The sequence below is a fragment of the Rhodnius prolixus genome, unplaced genomic scaffold, assembly GCF_049639745.1.
Source record: "Rhodnius prolixus isolate KJV_2025 unplaced genomic scaffold, Rpr scaffold_10, whole genome shotgun sequence".
Lineage (NCBI taxonomy): Eukaryota > Metazoa > Arthropoda > Insecta > Hemiptera > Reduviidae > Rhodnius > Rhodnius prolixus.
Genome location: NW_027411615.1, coordinates 15,013,900 through 15,034,510, shown reverse-complemented (window position 1 = coordinate 15,034,510; position 20,611 = coordinate 15,013,900). Strand labels below are relative to the sequence as shown.

At 33.7% G+C, this 20,611-nt stretch overlaps 1 protein-coding gene across 5 annotated transcripts in view; it reads right to left on the bottom strand.

Moving 5' to 3' along the window:
- LOC141457119 (tachykinin-like peptides receptor 99D) overlaps positions 1-20,611 on the bottom strand; it is a 470,553-nt gene that overhangs the window by 7,824 nt on the left and 442,118 nt on the right. For 4 of the 5 annotated variants that reach the window (XM_074133658.1, XM_074133659.1, XM_074133657.1 and 1 more), the window contains 3 exons: positions 15,977-16,127; positions 5,773-5,969; positions 2,796-2,944 (listed from right to left, as the gene is read on the bottom strand). In XM_074133658.1, coding sequence (XP_073989759.1) covers positions 2,796-2,944; positions 5,773-5,969; positions 15,977-16,127 — 497 coding nt within the window. Of the gene's footprint in view, positions 1-803; positions 928-2,795; positions 2,945-5,772; positions 5,970-15,976; positions 16,128-20,611 lie in introns of all 5 variants that reach the window. The other variant, XR_012460203.1, reaches the window with a different exon arrangement.

Below are 20,611 nucleotides of genomic sequence, written 5' to 3'. Positions count from 1 at the left end.
CTGAAAATGCCACATTTCTGAAGATGACAACCTTCCACCATTGCGGAAGATCATAAGTTTTGATTAGGCCAAGTTCTTAACAGTTACATCTTTCTATTAGAGGTTACTGAGAAGTCTTTCTATTACAAAGCTGCCTAAAGAATAACCAAAAACAAATTTTTTAGATATTTATTTAAATAAAATACTATCTTATTCGATCATTAAGGTATTTTCTATCAAATGATTTACTGGGTTATGATAAATAGTACAATCTGTTCATTATGGAATCATTTTGCTAACAAAAATAAAAATTCATCATAGGTTTGTTATTTATATTCTGTTCCGTAAACAGCAATAAATAATTTATCTTCAAAATGTTTTAATATTTAAGCATTATTATTATTTATACCTAAATATGATAATGTTAATTTTATAGCTACTTCATGCAAAATTGTATAAACTGCCTACTGTTATTAACTTTGAGAAGCCATTTATTTTATTGTATCAAATTGCTACATATTGCCAAAAAACAAACTAAAGAAGCCGTAATATAATTAATCAAAATATTTAATTTAATAATTATTTATATTAAAGTTTATTTAAACAAATATTAAAGGTGCAAACACAAAAATATTCATTTAAAGCTAGCAATTGTCCAAAAACTACAATATTTAAATAATAAAAATGAATACATGGTAAGTTTAAATTTTAACAAAACTATGTAATGTACTTTTTGAAATAGTGAAAAAAATATTAAGAAGAAAACATAAAAAAAGTAGGAAAAAAAAAGATATTGAAACTTTAAAACAGATATGTTTAGATACCTCATATTAGTTATTTTAAAATATTCCTGTTAATGGAAGTTTTAGCATTAACCGGTAGAATGCAGCACAGCTACAAGTCAGGTCCAATTTAGTTCAGATATCTGAGGTTTTCTGCTGGATACACCTTGAAATATTTATGATTTATAACTGTATTTAACTGTTATCTATTTATTTATTTGATATTTTATTTAATCAACCTTTTTAAAAAAATATATATTTCAGTTTAAGTAAGTAGGTGTTTGGAGAAAATTCCACCTCCCATGTTTCTCGAAATTTTGTTCATAAGATTACAAAATTGTAGATCAATAACTTTGATTAGTTGAAAATGTGATTAGATCCGCAGTGCTGAATAATATCTCTCAATCAAACACAGATTAGTCTAACTCTGATGATCAATTTAAATCCAAAACCGATCAAGGATGCAATATAATCATGCGCTAAAGAACTTTAATTTAGATAATTTTTCTTAAAGGCACTTTGAGCAGTATTTTGATTAATTACAAATGTAATTGAAGTATTATTAATACTGGACAATTTAATAGCTGTAGCCAGCGAATCTTAAATTTAAGTTCTATCAAATTTCTTCAAACAAATTCCTTCGAATATCGGACTTATCTATATTATTGTCATTAAATTTTTAGATCATGAGTAGAAGTTGAGGTTTTTGGAAATGATGTGAACATTTTCGAAGTTTCCCTCAAACGAATAGATCTTTTAGTACGATTTTTTTTTTAGCGATTGAAAAAACAGGAAACTCCATTGAAGTATTGATTAAATTTTCATTTTTAATTATAGCCAAGAGCTTTTTCTAAAAAAAATCCTTTGTGTACTTCGCTAATAACATGATGATTCCATAAACACGAATTTTCACTTCCACTTGTCCGCACTTCCCAGGTAAAACAATATATATATTTATCATTAATAAGCAAGATAGCAGGACACTGTAAATCAATAAATACGAGTAAATCAATTTCTGCAGTTCAACTTCACAATATGATAAAAGAACAAAATTTCAACTGATACTCCAGAGAAAAATAAAAGATTACCCTTCGAAACCGCAATTAATAGTTAAAGTGAAAAACTCCGCAAGTGCAGGAGGCTGCGAAAAGCACCAGCCTTTAGTATAATCATTGAATGTTCAAAGCTTCATTTATTTATGTATTTATTTCCCTGTGCACTGAGTTAGTAGTATTAAATCTATTTTATCACTCAGAGTTTGAGACAATTTATGTCTTAGAATCCCGAAAACTGAGGTCAGAGAAAGGAGTATGACGGCTCATCCCAGAAAATTGTTTATTCATTGTTAATTACTAAATGTAAGAGCTTAATAATGATTTACTAAATGTAAGAGCTCACTAATGTCTCAATAAATGTAAGAGCTTACTAATGCCTTACTAAATGTAAGAGCTTACTAATGTCTAACTAAATGTAAGAGCTCACTAATGTCTCAATAAATGAAAGAGCTTACTAACGTCTTACTAAATGTAAGAGCTCACTAATGTCTCAATAAATGTAAGAGCTTACTAATGTCTTACTTTTTCTCTTAAAAACTTTTTTTATTGTTCGATATTTTTGACGCTTTCCATTGATATAATCTTTTGTACAATCTGTTTTTCTCAGCCCTTTGATTGAATAAAGTAGAAATTAAAAAAAATTCTTTAAAGTTGTAATTGCTATAATAATAATTTTGTATTTCTTTATTGAAAGATAGCCGGACAATAATTAATTATTAAACTAACTAATAAATCCTGAAGTAACACTTTAGGTTTACTTATCGAATAATCACAGCTTCAATATTTTATTTGTAAATGAAATAAATAACACGATAAATTTCTGCGTTTTCCAATGGTACGCAGGACAAAAGAGAACATCGTGAAGAACTAATTCAAACAAAACTAGCTTGTAGAATCTGTAGACAAAGGAAAGTAATATACCAATATTATAATAATATTTTGATTTTAAGCATTTATTTATGCAATAATAATCGTTTACCATTTCTAACGATGCGATAATGAGCTTCAGGCGATCCCGAACAAGAGTAATTGTATCTGCTGGTGACTGCTTCCCTTCTGGTCAGCCCTTCTGGTGGTACATGAACATAGGGGCACCAAGAGAAAAACTGTTTGAATCCTCGTCTAAACCTGTAATTAAAATTTATTCTAAATTATGGAGGAAGTATTCAGCGTTCCAAACATTATAATTATTCTAAATTTCTTTCAAGGACAGTTCAATTAACATGTTTTTCAAATTTATAAATCTCCATAGTACTAGTTTTGTTTGTCTTTGTTTTGCCATTTTGGGATTAGTTATTATAAGTTTCTGTAAGTTAACAACTCGATAATTGCTCTAAAAATAAGTCCAGTGAATCATGTTTTAATAAATGGAATGAAACTCCATTTTGGAGCCGAAATGACGTAAGTTTACAACGTCGAAAACAAAGGCTTCGAATGGGAACTTTTTTCAATAACTTTAATTAATAAACAAACCCAAATTCAGAGAAAAAGGCATTTTCTTTTACTGAACGAGACTAGAGGCTATTTCGAGAATGTAAATAGGAATAGAGTTCGTTCATTTAGAAACAAAAAAAACTATTAGACATTACAATCGACTTCGAGGACTGAAATATAAAAATATTACCATAGTGATCAGGATCTAATGATGTATTAAAGGGATTTCTTCGGTGTACAAATCAACGAAATATACGAATTATTGGAATACAAAATATCGAAATTCCAGTGTGTAGGTATAGTACAAGGTAGCCAAGCAACTAAGTAGAATTAGTATTGGATGGCCACTGTACAGGAATATTGTCACAGTTACATTTCCGGACAATAAAGCGCTTTGATTGTTTCCGGTCTGGAAAATACCAACAATGTTAGTCAATAAATTATTGTTTAGAACCAGAGAGAGGTAAAACGGTAATTTGTGGAAACCAAACATTTTATGATTGTTTTGACTGTAATTTGATTCTTTTTCTTTTGCTGAGGTCTTTAGAAAAATAAACAAGATCAACAAATGAACTAAACACTAAACAAAAAATCTCTGGATACACTTTACATATAGAGTCAAATATTGGTAAAAAAAATATTTTTTTTAATGTTTTCCTTGTTTCTGAGAAAAACAATTCAAGAGAGTTATGGCTGTTGAACGTATAAGATTGTGGACTGCCTCCAATACAACATTTGTAGGAAACCAACGTATAGTTCTCGTCAGAACAAAATAAGTAATAATAGAGTCAAGCATCATTCTTTTACGATCGATCGGAAACTAGGTTCTGTTTCTGCGAGATAACATTCGCTCATACCACACGCCTTCCGTCAGATTTAAGAAAACATGTGGAACTTGTTAGAGAATTTCTTAGATCTCTCTTTTTATTCAGGATAATTCCAAACGAATACCATTTTTTTTTCTCTTTCTCTGTCCAATGGCACAGTTTCTTTGTGGAAGAAAAGTGTATAAATTAAGTTTACTACATAGAAGAAGTTGAAACTGGAATGCAAACGATTTTTGACACGAAGCTTAATGAATAGTATCTGTGAAGAACCTAAAAGCTGGCTCAATTGGTGTAAAACCGTCGATCATTAAAGAAAAAGAGAGAATCCTGACCATCAGGAAGAAGGAAATGACGCCGTTGAAATTTTATCTCTATTAATGGACCAGGCAACATCTCCTCGCAAAGAAATGATGGATGGCGCATTTCAATGATTGACACTCTTGACGTGTAGGGCAGACGCCCCATCTTGTTGGAACCCATATTCTTTGCCTACTTATAAGTCTTCTCCGCAGCTCAACCATAAGAAATGTTCTAAGCAGCTGGGCGAGTTAACAGTGACATCATGACCGACCAAATAAAATTCAATTGACACCAACTCTTTTAGCAGCACATTATACTCTTGCTCGATCACCATGCATGGGTTCATCCTGGTTTCGTCCAGCTACTACAGTTTTGTTTATTAACAAAACCGGATAAGTGGAAGTCGACTTCGTCCCTCGTTAGGGTAACGATATCTTCTGTTAACATATCAAGCGCCGAAGTGGGCATCTTTTAGAGGATGTCATTTTTAAAAACCTAAATTTTGATTTTTGATTATTTATGGCAAGTCCTTATGGACATATTTCAATATTAAAGTTTAGAAAAATATATATATATATTTTTTTTAAGCGATGAAACTATAAATAGAAACCCTGAAACACCCTGTATTCTCTGCACCAAAAGAAGGAAATCGCAGCATTGAGACTCGATGTATAAAACAAACTGTCGCAATTCCAAGATCGATGAGTGGTGAAATTTAGGTACGTACATTAAAAATATCGATATAACAATGTATATTGTAATATCGATACCTATTTACTTAATACCTGATGATTGTAAAGAAAGGGTGATTAAAAAGACATCTGTTTGATTACAAAGTACCCCATACAGTACCAGTGCGTTAAGAGAGCCAGGGCAGTTTTCTTAATTTACCAGAGGCGACCATCTTAAGATACCTCTACCTACAAAAGACAAGAAACCTGGTTCTACCGGCAACATAGATTTGGTGGCTGGGTAAGGCCACAAACAATAAGGCAGAATGCCCACTCCAACACCTGGCACCAGTTGGCAGAACTGAGATCTGCTAATGTTAAGTAGATTCAACCTAGTCAGACAAAACTTCTCCCTGGCCCAAGGACGATCGCATGAGACCTCCACTTCTTCTGGTGCTCCTATAAAATCCACTATCCACATCGAATCTACTACACCGGTAGGGAGGTTATAAGAATAACTTGTTGAGAAGCCACTGTTTACTAACGGAGTTCCCTATTCCGTCGCTCAGGGGTCATCAGGGTAATTTCAGTAAATAGACACAGATTGCTGTCGCTTCTCTTTCTCATTGTGGTATTTTTTTTAAATAGAAATGATCAAGTTTCTTTGAAAGTAAATATAATACTATAAAGTTACAAAAATATTTAAGTAGTGCATTTCATTTACCTCATATTCATCCAACAGTAGATAATTGGATTATACATGGAGTTGGACATGGCTAGCCAATAAATGGTCAGATATAAATCTTGTATATAAGGTAGTTTAGTGATTTCCGGCATGTGTGACGTAATAATGAAATAAATATGAAATGGCAGCCAACATACCGCAAATATACTAACTACCACCATCATCATTTTCACCACCTGGTAAACAAAAATATGCATTACTAAATGACCAAAAATGGATATATATTTTAATTAAATCTACAAAATTATCTAAATTCAAGTGTTGACGTCATGAAGTTTTTGTAATTAAAGAGTACGATGAATTTGAAATTTAGCAACTTAGCTTAATAATTAGGTGCTCGTTAAGAATGGGGTTTTGAAAATTATTAAGTCTAACAGGGAAAACTTAGGTTTCCGTAGATGTATACGATTAAGTTAGCCGTGTTAATGGTAAGGAAAAGTCAAAGCTTGGTAACAAGTCTTCAATGTGTTGTACGTCATGTTAAGTCTTCATTTGGTGTAGAAACTGAAGCAAGATGTTCGATGAACTGGTTGGTATTCTCAGTCGTTGTCCAAATGAATAATAGTCGAGGAGTTTAATGATTCACATGATTGATGTGAAAATTTCAACTTACGTAAACATTTATAAGTAATTTTGTCTGTTTGTCACAATATTGACTCTTTTTTTGTCTGTTTCAACTTCAATCAAATAGAAATACATACGAGGGTCGTTTGAAAAGTTCGTGCAAAGTCAGAGGGCTAGCACTACTGGCGCGTATCGAGGTTATGTTTAGTTAGTAGCATCTCTTGGAAGAACACACACCAAGTTTCAGCCAGATCGGTCTATTTCTTTGTGTTTGGCATTCGTTTGAATCGAGGAAGTCGAGTGATTTTCAAAAAATGGACGAAAAAGAATTTCGTGTGTTGATTAAACACTACTTTATGAAAGGCAAAACGCCTCAGGAGACTAAAGAGAAGCTTGATAAACATTATGGTGACTCTGCACCTTCGATTAAAACAGTTTATAAGTGGTTTCAAAATTTTCGGAGTGGCCATATGGGCACAAGTGACGCTGAACGTTCTGGACGCCCTGTTGAGGTTACTACTCCAGAAATCATTGATAAAATCCATGATATGGTGATGGATGACAGAAGAGTGAAGGTGCGTGAGATTGCTAGTGCTGTGGGCATCTCGAACGAACGGGTACATAATATTTTGCATCAACATTTGGACATGACAAAGCTATCCGCAAGATGGGTGCCGCGATTGCTCACGCTTGACCAAAAACGAAATCGTGTGAAGTGTTGCAAGGACGGTTTGCAGCTGTTCCAGAAGAATCCGCAGGACTTTAAGCGTCGTTTCGTCACTGTGGATGAACCACGGATACATCACTACACTCCTGAGACCAAAGAACAATCTAAACAATGGGTTACCAAGGGGGAATCTGCGCCAAAAAAGGCGAAGACCGTTCCTTCGGCCGGAAAGATTATGGCGACTGTCTTTTGGGGTTCGCAAGGAATAATCCTCATCGACTATCTGGAAAAGGGTAAAACTAATACAGGTGCATATTATTTATCGTTATTGGACCGTTTGAAAACCGAGCTGCAAGAAAAACGCCCACGATTGGCCCACAAAAAAGTCCTTTTCCATCACGACAACGCACCAGCTCACACCTCAGCAGTTGTGGTCGCAAAATTAATGGAAATAGGGTTCCAACTCGTTTCACATCCCCCCTATTCTCCAGACTTGGCTCCCTCGGACTACTATTTGTTGCCCAATATGAAGAAATGGCTGGCGGGAAAAAGATTTTATTCAAACGAGGAGGTGATTGCAGAAACGAATGGCTATTTTTCAGACTTGGACAAATCCTATTATTCGGAAGGGATCAACAAACTAGAGCAGCGTTGGACGAAGTGTATAAGCCTAAAAGGAGACTATGTTGAAAAATAAAAAAGGTTTACCCCCAAAAATTAAGTAGTTTTTATTTTTGCACGGACTTTTCAAACGACCCTCGTACATGGATCTTCAATTGATTAGTCCACTTTTTGAAATATCTTTAAGTGTCCAAAGCACTTGGTTCAGTTATAGTTTTTTATATTAATTATAAAATTCCCAAATAATAAAGATTAACACCATTAAACGAAGACGTTTTTTGGGCCTTCGAATAATAAATAATTTATTTCAGAAGCCATTTTGATTAACTCAGTGCTATAATGTAAATCGTTGCAATAATACCACTCAAATTCAGTAGAAGGCGCTGAATGATAACGGTAAATTTATCTGAATTTATATTATAAATGGATTTAAAAAAAATAATGTTCATTATTTAATCGCCTTTCTAGCCTTTTTTTTTGCTAAATGGAGTTAATCGAATTGCGCAGTGAAAAGTAATTCTTGCTTAAAGGAGCAATTTCTATTTAATTCTGCAGACACAAAGGTATTTCAGAAATAATCTTACTGATATAATCTTTCAATTAATTTGTACCACGATCAATCAAAATTTATTAGAAAGAAGATGAAATTAAAATTAAAGTATGGAATTATTTAATAGCTAATTACTGTACTCAATTTACAGGAATGAACGAGCAAAGAGAGATTGGTAATATAAAGTTAACTAAGTGGCGTGAAATTTCTGTACACTGTTTAGCCGCAAACACTGAAATATTGCAAAAGGACCCTTTATAAAAGGATGTCAAGAATATTGGAATATTCGAGAGTAAGCGAGTGTGTTCCTTTGTCTGTACCACATCAATGTAATTAAATTGGAACTGCTAGATTGCACATTACAATCAAGTTCTTTGAACCAAAATTATTTCGTTGCACGAAAGGAAATACTTATTCAAAATTCATTAACGATCATAAGGCAGAATTTTCAATTTTAACTATAGCTAAATGTTATTCGATAACAGTCCTTCGACCACCAAAAAAGTGGACTAATAAAACTCAACATCTCCTTTAGGTGCCTTCTAAAGCAATTTCTGCTTTGTTTCTAAGATTTAAACATGAATTTCTAGCTATTTCCAAAAGCATGAGGTTTAACAACTTTAGAAGTACCAAAAACTCGCGTGGGATTGCGCTAGTTAGTGTTAGAGATGTAAAAATAACGACTGGACGCAAAAGGACAGTTTTCTAGTGACTGCAAAGTTGTTTTTTTGTATCTAATTTAAATATTAATTTAATTAGGTTATGCATGAAATCCTAACCTAGGCGCAATGCCTTATAAATTTTATAGCAGAAATACAACCATGTTTCCATAATAATGACATGGCTGGATGAACAATGGCTAATTTAAAATACTAATTATGAACTAATAAACGGTCATATCAAGCTGAACTTCTCAAAATGTTCTTAAATTTTAAATTTCTTACAGTACAACAAAAAAAAAATCCTACCAATCGTAGACCAGTTGTTTGGGAATACTTAACCTTTTTTGGCCGCTCTTATAATAGGCACTTCAAAATTTGTCCATTAACATTTACACTCGTTTGCGTAACAACAATATTGTAAGTTTATTGTAGAATATTGATAATCGTTTTTGGATTTTAAGTTGACTGAATCATCGATCCAAAGGGAAGAAAGAATATTGGCAATTTTAGTTATTATTTTTTGCCAATCTTTCGACCTAGGGACCAAGGGTCATCTTCAAGGCTTATATCGGAGACAGATATCAGTATTTTTTACATCACAGTTTGGTGTGCCTTCTATCCTGACTGTTTAGGCCAGTGATGGTGAACCTATGACCCGCGCAAGCTTTTTCACTGACCCACAATTGCTAGGCAACCATCTGTTTGTTTACGCGGGTTGATTTAGATTTTCTAATTGTGTGGATAATTTATATTCTATCTGTATTTTTTTTCAATCACGCATTGAAACAAAAGCAATTTAAATGCTATGTACAGTCTTTAGTTTGATCATTACAGTTCTAAAACGCAAATGCTTTTGTTTGTATTTGAAATAAAGCAAAAGTGTTTACAAAATATCAAATAAAATGTATAATTTTACTCATATTTTGTTTTTTAAAAAAAATCGACAACCCAAAGCAAATAACCATATTTAGATTTTTCTTCAGATAAAACACACTTTAGTAAGGTTTTGTTCAGTTATGTTTGTAAAAAGAGCACTTGTTTCGGTCCGTTTTACCCGTTAAGCCAACTGAATTTTAAAGATGTTTAGTTTTGAAAATATTCAGTTTAAAATTTTTAAACTTAACTCTTGTGCAAATGGGCATTAGTGACCCAAGAGCTAGTACTAAAAAAAAATGAACAAAATTTGACCCACGTCTCAAAAAGGTTCGCCATCCCTGGTTTAGGCTATCTCTAGATGAAATTTCCCAATATTCAAACCTTTTAGAAATTTAATACAAAGTTGGGATTCCAAAATAGTTACAAGTCCTACGCACTTTATATAACTAATCACATTATAATGGAAACTTATTTTCGTCTCCGGGTTCTCAAAACGTTTTTTGCGTTGATAACTCAATTCTTTGTTCTTTTGCAAATTTGTAACAATCGAGATACCTCCTCCTTACTTATTATGGTGAGGAAAATACAAAAATCTCTATTCTTTATTTTCCAAAAATTCCAAGAACATTCAATGTCAGGTCACGAATTCAATATTTTCCTTGATAGAAATTTTTACGTGCAATATTGTATTATTGTGTAGTCACGTTTCTGTTTTCTATTATTGTTTATAGCAGAGGTAAATGTAAAGAGAGAAGAAAAATTGAAGCCCTGAATGTATTCATTTGATCTCTTAGAATGATTTTGCGGAAAAGGCAGACAAATGTTTTTCTTACAAAATAAAGAAATGGTTTACATTTTATTTCACAATATTATCATGATTATAATTATATTTAGATTATAATGTTAGTCTCATCTCTTAACTAAAAATCATTTGAAGAATTCTAGAGAATCGAAGAGATTTCCAATTGTCATCAATGGGGTAATAATAACTACTCACATGTTATTGTATCAAAATAGATTTACTTGTTGCAAAAGTTGTAAATTTAAAAACGAAAATACCTGAACAAATATTTGTTAATTATTATTTGGTTAAGAGTCATTCCATGTCAAATCAACACGGGGTCTGAACCTCACCATCTCGGATTTTCTTGAAATTTGGCACATGTGTACTATAGGTACAGACTTGGAAAATTATGAAATTTTACTGTGATATGTCAACTGGTTTATGAGTTACAGGGCTGTAAAGTTGCCAAAAATGGGCTGAAAAACAGGGAACCCCGTGTTTTTGAATTATTGTAGAAGCTTTCCTAATTGAGCCACAGACTTGGGATTGGTGTCATTTTATAGCATATATAATGCCCTTTCCTGTGATATGCGACACCATATGGGTTAGAATAAATAAAGTTTGTTAAATTTAAATTTAAAATTTAAATTTAAAATTTTTTAAAAAGTACATATTTTAAAATTTTAAAATTAATTCCATGAATAGCTAGTAGTGTTATGAATCACTGGGCAAAATATTAATTTGGGACGACAATGGCTTCATTGTTAAAAAAATTTAAGACTAAAGCTCCAATCCGATTAATTCGACTCTGAATTCATGTTAATACAATAATGCTAATAATAATTCCACTAATAAGTCCAAAGTAAAACATACTGTTAAGTAATAGGATTTCTTTATTATTTTAAGTTGAAAAGGCTTCATTTGTTTGATATGCGTCACTTTCTAGTATGACATATGTAAGTTCTTCCAGTCAGAGTCACAGGATCAATTTTTATCAAAACAACCACTACTGAGACCCAAAGAATATCGGCATTTCTTGGATGCCAGATGATTTAGAGGGTCCAGCTGGATGAAGAAAAGTTACTTTTACTTCATCAAGTTCTTCATTTTTCTCTAAAACATATCCAAGCCACCAGTTTCTTTATAGACTACACTGATATAACCTGATATGTCGGCTAATTTTAGTTTATCAGGGAATTTTGAAACTTCCATTTCGCAAGCTTCTGAGTTCATAGAAAAGTTTTTAACCAATATTTTGGATTTACTTCTGGGCATGAAAGCATGGTATTGCTGTGTTCCTTTAATAGCCAATGCTCGAGCAAACCGATTTTTTAAAAAACACTCAGATTCAACATAGTCATCCTGGGTTGAATATGCAAAGTCTATGTTGGTGATGTTTTCTACTGCCCACTCAAGAAGTTGTAGTGAAGTTTGGATTTGATTTTCATAGAGTCGTTGCAAACTGGCATGAGCTGCCAGTCTCTTTACCGAACCCCCTACGCCATCACAAGGCCCTTTGCCGACTTAAACCAACTAAAAGAAGCTGTTATCTCAGCCAAAGAAGACTGTTCTTGAACAAAGATATTGAATTGAATTATTTTTGTATAATTTGATTAACTGCATAATTTCATTAAAATAATATATTCTAATTAATATGAATAATTACTGTAATCATAATTATTAATTCTAAAAATGATTTCAAAATCAATATTTTAAATCTTAATAATTATGAATTATGATTCATTGATTCATTATTACTATTTTCAATTTATTTATTACTTTAATTTTATTAAAATATATTCTCCATGAAAAGGAGCTTTAGTCTTAAATTTTTTTAACAATGAAGCCATTGCCGTCCCCAATTAATATTTTGCCCAGTGACTCATAACACTACTAGCTATTCATAGAATTAATTTTAAAATTTTAAAATATGTACTTTTTAAAAAATTTAAAATTTAAATTTAACAAACTTTATTTATCCTAACCCATATGGTGTCGCATATCACAGGAAATGGCATTATATATGCTATAAAATGACACCAATCCCAAGTCTGTAGCTCAATTAGGAAAGCTTCTACAGTAATTCAAAAACACGGGGTTCCCTGTTTTTCAGCTCATTTTTGGCAACTTTACAGCCCTGTAACTCATAAACCGGTTGACATATCACAGTAAAATTTCATATTTTTCCAAGTCTATACCAATAGTACACATGTGCCAAATTTTAAGAAAATCCGAGATGGTGAGGTCAAAATGGTCTTTTTTTGTGTTGATTTGACATGGAATGACCCTTAACTAATTTAGTTGCAGTTATTAGTTACATAAATTATCAAGTAGCGGCATCGCTAAATTACTGGAGTATAGAATGAAATATTGGTTAGTTTTGCTAAGTAATTGTGAAATATCAGTCTAAAAAAAGTAAGTTTGTTGTTGTTCATTGTTTTTGGTGACTGATTCATAGTTTCAATAGGATGAAAAAATAATTGCCAGTTTTCAGTCGTGGTACATTTATTCTGCCGAGCTTTCGACCTAGGGACACCACAGCACTTTCCTTACACAGCACAGAAAATCATCACACTTTCGATTTCCCCAAACACAAAGATACAGAAATCAGAAACCAACACACCAAAAAAGGAAAGTTCTGGAAATGATATACATATCTAAGACAGAAAACAGTTAAAAATTTCAAAACAGACACGAACAATTTAAACAACATATACGCAAACTTACTACAAAATACTTGACAATTGGCAACACTGACTTCCACACAACCTAACATATATTACACATAGACCGATCACACTCAGTCCATGAACAGACAAGACAGAAGACACACCAACCCTGTAATGTAAAAATATTATTTTGTAAACTAGGTAAATAATTTTTGTAAATTTCGTTATATTATACATATTCATTTTAATGGAATTATTGTTAACAATCTGTAAACATGGCCCTGAAGATGATCTAGTCCCTAGGTCGAAAGCTCGGCAGAATAAATGTATCACGACTGAAATGGCAATTATTTTTTCATCCTATTGTAAGTTTGTTAATTATTTTTATTTGAACATATTCTAGTGGGCGTTAGTAAATGGGTAGTAAAGTAATTTGGCAAAGCTAAATTACACAAAATATCCAGAAGTGACCATTGTTCTAGAATCGTCTAAATCTTCTAGAACAATAGATCATGATTATGATTTAAATGATCCCATCCTAAGAGAATCAGCCAATGGAACAACGTAATCTTGGGATAATTGTAGATAATAAATCAAGTTTAATGAGCGCACCTGAGACATAATAGCAAAACCATCAAGGCATGTTTAGACTTAAACTGAATTGCTCTTAAATCAACTCGTCCAAATTCATTTAGAAGTTTCTTGATTTTGTTTCTCTTAAATCCGGCAACATAATAGAAAGTGCCCAGAATAAATTTATCCACTTAATTTCTTATTAAATTGCACATTCCTTAATCCTGGTATATTTGCGGTCATTCATTTGAATCCTTCGCACCTTTTCTAAAACGTAGAATGATTTACGTCTGACTTGTTGATACATAATGTTATCCAATGGCTCTGTAGATAACCACACATTGGTTTCATCCTTTGTAATCTAGTTTTCCATCTACTCAAATTAGACGTCACACACTAGATCAATTTTCATCAATTCAACTAGAGCCATCAATAATTTCCCTTGCATTTAAGGTGTTAAATTCCATCAATGCAGATTCAAGTTATGTCACAATGAAACATTTCAGAACTAATGTGACAAATGTCCTAAATCTTACTTGACATAATCCATTACACTATAGATTTATAAATTATCTGTTCATTTAAAGTTTTGTGTATTATTATTATAGTACGAGGGTCGTTTGAAAAGTCCGTGCAAAGTCAGAGAGATAGCACCACTGGCGCGTATCGAGGTTATTTTTAGTTAGTAGCATCTCTTGGAAGAACACACACCAAGTTTCAGCCAGATCGGTCTATTTCTTTGTGTTTGGCATTCGTTTGAATCGAGGAAGTCCAGTGATTTTCAAAAAATGGACGAAAAAGAATTTCGTGTGTTGATTAAACACTACTTTATGAAAGGCAAAACGCCTCAGGAGTCTAAAGAGAAGCTTGATAAACATTATGGTGACTCTGCACCTTCGATTAGAACAGTTTATAAGTGGTTTCAAAATTTTCGGAGTGGCCATATGGTCACAAGTGACGCTGAACGTTCTAGACGCCCTGTTGAGGTTACTACTCCGGAAATCATTGATAAAATCCAAGATATGGTGATGGATGACAGAAGAGTGAAGGTGCGTGAGATTGCTAGTGCTGTGGGAATCTCGAATGAATGGGTACATAATATTTTGCATCAATATTTGGACATGACAAAGCTATCCGCATGATGGGTGCCGCGATTGCTCACGCTTGACCAAAAACGAAATCGTGTGAAGTGTTGCAAGGACGGTTTGCAGCTGTTCCAGAAGAATCCGCAGGACTTTAAGCGTCGTTTCGTCACTGTGGATGAAACATGGATACATCACTACACTCCTGAGACTAAAGAACAATCTAAACAATGGGTTACCAAGGGGGGAATCTGCGCCAAAAAAGGCGAAGACCGTTCCTTCGGCCGGAAAGATTATGGCAACTGTCTTTTGGGATTCGCAAGGAATAATCCTCATCGACTATCTGGAAAAGGGTAAAACTATTACAGGTGCATATTATTCATCGTTATTGGACCGTTTGAAAACCGAGCTGCAAGAAAAACGCCCACGATTGGCCCACAAAAAAGTCCTTTTCCATCACGACAACGCACCAGCTCACACCTCAGCAGTTGTGGTCGCAAAATTAATGGAAATAGGGTTCCAACTCGTTTCACATCCCCCCTATTCTCCTGACTTGGCTCCCTCGGACTACTATTTGTTCCCCAATATGAAGAAATGGCTGGCGGGAAAAAGATTTTATTCAAACGAGGAGGTGATTGCAGAAACGAATGGCTATTTTTCAGACTTGGACAAATCCTATTATTCGGAAGGGATCAACAAACTAGAGCAGCGTTGGACGAAGTGTATAAGCCTAAAAGGAGACTATGTTGAAAAATAAAAAAGGTTTACCCCAAAAAATTAAGTAGTTTTTATTTTTGCACGCACTTTTCAAACGACCCCCCTCCTCGTATATCTTATTTGCCAATGATCTAAATTCTAGTATTTTTAAATCTAATTTTCTACTTCTGGTATCGAAAGCTGTACCTCATTTTCTGCATTTTTATGTGATCTTTACAACATTCATTTTACCTTAGTTTTTATTTTAATTACTTCAGCTATTATAGAAGTGAAGTTATGATTTTTACTAAAGATTTAAACATAGTTATTTTAGTGTTGTTTTTTTTAAACGAGCATTTATTTATTATTTGTTTAATATTTTAAAGCAAATTTTGGAAGGGAAATCTAATAAAATATAATAAATAATTGAAATACATACTCTTCTTTTAGATTTGATATTTTCCAATTGCCGTTGGGTACATTCTCCAATGCTTTGGCTACCCCATAATTCTATGCCCACTCTGACATAGGTAAAGCACATGGATGCTATTGGTATGAAGTAAGTCATCACCATGAAGAGAACATTATACCTGTAACGAGAAATAATTTTAAATTAAATTAAATAGGCTGTTCCGTTTAAAGATTTTTGCTGGATTTCTTCGGAGAGTGTACATCTTGGATAGTTCAGACCTGGGACTTGATTTTCATCCTAGACTGATTCATTTACTGTTATTGTTTTTATTTCATGCAGCTAAAAGACCCCAGAGAGTGGTTTTTTAGTAAGATTATAGGGATTTCCTTTCGACTGAAGAATAATAAAACCGTACAGAAGCTCTTCTTGCAGAATACTGTACATGACAAGTTCAACTACGTATGTAAAAAAAAAAAAAAAAAAAAAAAAAAAAAAAAAAAAAAAAAAAAACCGCTAAAAGATGGGTCGATAAGGGAGTTGTTCCTGAATTCTCTCTGATCTAGTCTGTAAGCTAGACCCAAGATGTTACAAGATAAGGGATACCCCTGTTTGCTATTACTTCCTTTACTAACACCGTCTGCGTCTTCGTGGATAAACACTTCTCTTTTTTATTTTTTTTCTCTCCGATATCCTTTTCCAGGAAGTGCCTTGAAGTGGGAAGCTAAGGGTTTATTGATGTATATACCTCCCTGTCACCTTTCAAGTGGAGTCTGCATGCCCTTCTCTTGCTAATGAAAAGGAAAATAAATAACGCTAAAAATAAGAGATAACAAAATATGATATGAACACATGATCTTAAGGATACATTGAAGATTGAAAAGTGGCTTAATACAGCCGGAATTCACTGCCACCTAAATCATCTATTGTGGCTCCCTTAGAAAATCTAGGTTTGTCTAGGAATGTAGGCTTTAATGAATTGTAAAGTGTAAAAGTAAATGAGTGTGTATGCTGGTAAACTAGAGCTTTTAGATCTTAAATTCTCGTCTATCCGCGGCCTTTTGCCATTTAGATGATTATTTTGGTGGCGATATTGAGAATATTTAAGAAATACAAGCAATATTTGTGAACAAAATACATTACGTAATTAATAATACATAATTATTATTATTATTATTATTATTTTTTAATCTTTTATTGCAATTGCACCACTGCAACAGTTGTTGCAACAAGCAAATATGGTAAAAAAAAAAAAGAAATAAAAGAAAATCATGAGTGGAGAAGGGACCCAGTGGTGTCACTCCAGTAACGTGCTTTGCTCTCACGACAAGAGAAGATCACGAGGCCATCTTCTCTTCAATCTCCTTAGAGGATTACCTGGTAATGTGGAGGAAGATAGGTGTTCTATGAGAGGGTGTTAGGATGAGCTGCTGTAGAGGGAATGAAATTTGAGAAAACTAGTGTTAGCAAGATCTGTAATGAAAGGGATTTTGAGGTCATTATGGATAGTGGAGGTTAGATACATAGAATGGAGCGTTAAGAAGTTTTCGAAGTATTTTTGACTGTAATGTTTGGAGGCGTCGGAACGCTTAGTCGATCTCCATATTTCGATGACTTATGACCAAATAGGTCGCAGTAACTGTAGATATAAGAGTCTTTTGTTATGTAGGCTAAGTTTCGAACGTTTGTCAAGTAGTCTGGCGAGAAGTTTGTAGCGTTGGAATAATTATTTAAATATCTTCAATATTTAAATAATATATTGAAGATATTATTATTAGTTTTTAATCTAATTAAATGAAATAAAGCGTTATTGAAAGTATAAAATTTTGAAAAAATTTGACGGCTTCTAATTTACTTACAAAACTTTTTGACGTGAATACGTCTTTAAATTTGAATCATATGGTGACAATCCAAAAAAACTAATGATAACAAAATCGGGGGATACAGTTTTGCATTATAGTTTCGAATATATCGTCTACATCCAAAATTAAATTAGACCACTGGATAGCCAAAGGATCAAAGAATTTATTACGATAAGCGAGGGCTGTGACGCATCGCGCGCGGGGGAGGGGGAAGCGCCGCCATTTTGAGATCATTTTGCTGAGTATCGAGATTTGCAATGAGTATAACTTTTGACTCGGAGAAGCTACGATGTTCGTTTAAGTTTTAATCGTCAGCTGTCGTCACAATCTATCGATTGCATATAAAACAGTGTAAAATAGTGACAGTGAATATAATAAGGTGTTAGAATAAAAAAATATCAAAAATATAAAATGTCGGCCTATACACGTCGAAAAGCCAAAACGAAATACAGAGATCATATACGGTTGGAAAGGGCTTTTCAAGAACAATCGAATGGTAATAATAATACACCATATGACCGAGTCAAGCTGTGCCGAAAACGTAAAAGAATGAATCGGCCGAGCGGATCAACGACGGTGTCAGTACATCTGCAGCTGGGGCGGTTGAAATTATGGAAGTGGATGATGAAATCGCTTCTACATCGACAACGGACTGTATAGGCATAGATTGTGTTCGATCGTCGATTATGAAGACACATTGTTTCATCCTAAATACATAAATAAAAATATTTTATATAAAAAATATAACCCGTTACGTAAACGTATTCACGTACGTCACACGGCCGTGTCCATGACACAGCCACACATTAATTTTTTTTTTGTTTTTTTGCAGAAAAATCGCTAAATAACTGCAAGATTAATTCCATAAAGTGGTATAGAAATCAGGAACTTTTTCGGATTCAAGGGACCTCAAAAACAAACAATTTTCGATGGAAACTCGAAATCGGATATCTACATGATTACATAGAGTAAGGAAAAGTGATAATCGATTAAGTATTTCCGGTATTAAGAAGTGCTACTTCCGGAAACAAAATATTCATCTAATATGGAATTTTAGCAAACCATTCTACCATGCTTTATAATTTGTAGGATACAGCACTATACATTATTCTCGAATGGTAATTTATAGGGATGCCTATCTATCCTTTCAGAAGAGCATTTAAAAGAAGTTTCTTGGAAAATAAGTTTCGAATACTTTTTTTATCTCCTCAAATACATAACAATACATTTCCTGGAAGAATCAATATTACACTTTCTATCTAATACATTAACAACATTCCATTGAATGGACAAGCCATATTTAAAGATCTGCGTATCTGGTGCGATGCCAAATTATCATTTAGTCTCCAAGTAAATAGGTCTGCACATAAATTTTGCCACAGTTTTACTAATATATGTGCTCTGTCTCTCTCGCTGAGCTCTGCATTGTTCTCCCTGGTCCGTCCGATTCTGGAATATGCAAGTTGTGTCTGGTCTGCATATGCTAACAAAAGTATGTAAAGCTAATCTATAGCAAACAGTTTAAATTTCTAAAACTTCTACCCATCTGCTGTAGTTTCCATGTCGATTTCCACTTTTAACTTCACTAACTCAGAGTAGAATCCTTGTCAGACATAGTGTTTATACCATGGTCTTCTGGTCTTCTCAACAATCAAAGATAGATTCTCCTGAGTAATTCACTTTTATTAATTTTCGAGTTCCTTCGATTTCCAACCTGGGCACATCCTTTATTTTATTCAAATTTCTATAGAGCCAATCATATCTTTCGTGTCCTTATTAATACAACGATGTTACGTTGCAAATAGTCGTCGGGAGGATTTAATCTAAACATTAACAGTAATAGTTTCATGAAAATTTTAAAATAATTTTCGTACTTAGAAGCTTGTATAATTAATCTCGATATAGGAGTTATATTCCATTAAATATCAAATTATTTTAAATATTTATATACTCGTATATATTGTAACGAAGTTGACCTGGGCATAGAAGAAAGGGCTAGATTGTTCTAGGTGTTGAGCGATCAAAGTCAGTAACAGGCCGCCACTGTATAAACAAAAGGGCGGTATCTACCTGTGGCAGAGAAGAAAGGCCTAGATTGTTCTAGGGGTTAAGCGACCAAAGTCGGTATCAGGCCACCACTGTGTAGACAAAAGGGCCGGTCTTTACCTGAACTAGAAAGGAAAGGGCTAGATTGTTCAAGGAGTTAGTGACCTGTGTAAAAGCTAGCTAAGAGAAAGGCCTCAGTTGGGGTGGTGGCATATGTGTTTTCCCAGCCAGTGATTGACAGGTAGGAGCGAGACAGAGAGTAGGAGGAGGGCGGCCCCAGCTGAGGTGGTGGCAGTATGTTTTCTCCAACCAATGAACGTCAGGAGGGCGTGGAAACTTATGCTCAGAGAGTTGGAGGAGGGCAGTCCCAGTTGGAGGGAGGCACGCAGTTAAAAGGAGGCAGACACAGCTGGAGAAGTCAGTTTTTAAGGAGTTCTTAACGAGTTATTAGAGTTTTTAAGGAGTTTTTAATCGAGTTCTAAGAGTTTTACAGTCTTGTAGTTTCTAGTCAGTCAGTGAGTTTTGGAGTTAGTCTTGGAGAGTCAGTGTTGAGACATAGTTAGAGAGAGTCAGTGTTGTGGAGTGCTTCAGAGGTAGCTAGTTGGGCAATTACGAGTAGAGCTGTGTTAGTGCAGCTGAGACTAGTGCAATTCAGTGCAGTGCGGACCAGGGGTCAGTCGTGGAACAGTTTTGTGGCGTTACGTAGTGACTAAGTAACAGTAAACTGTTGTGACTGTTGTAAATGGTAACTGTAATG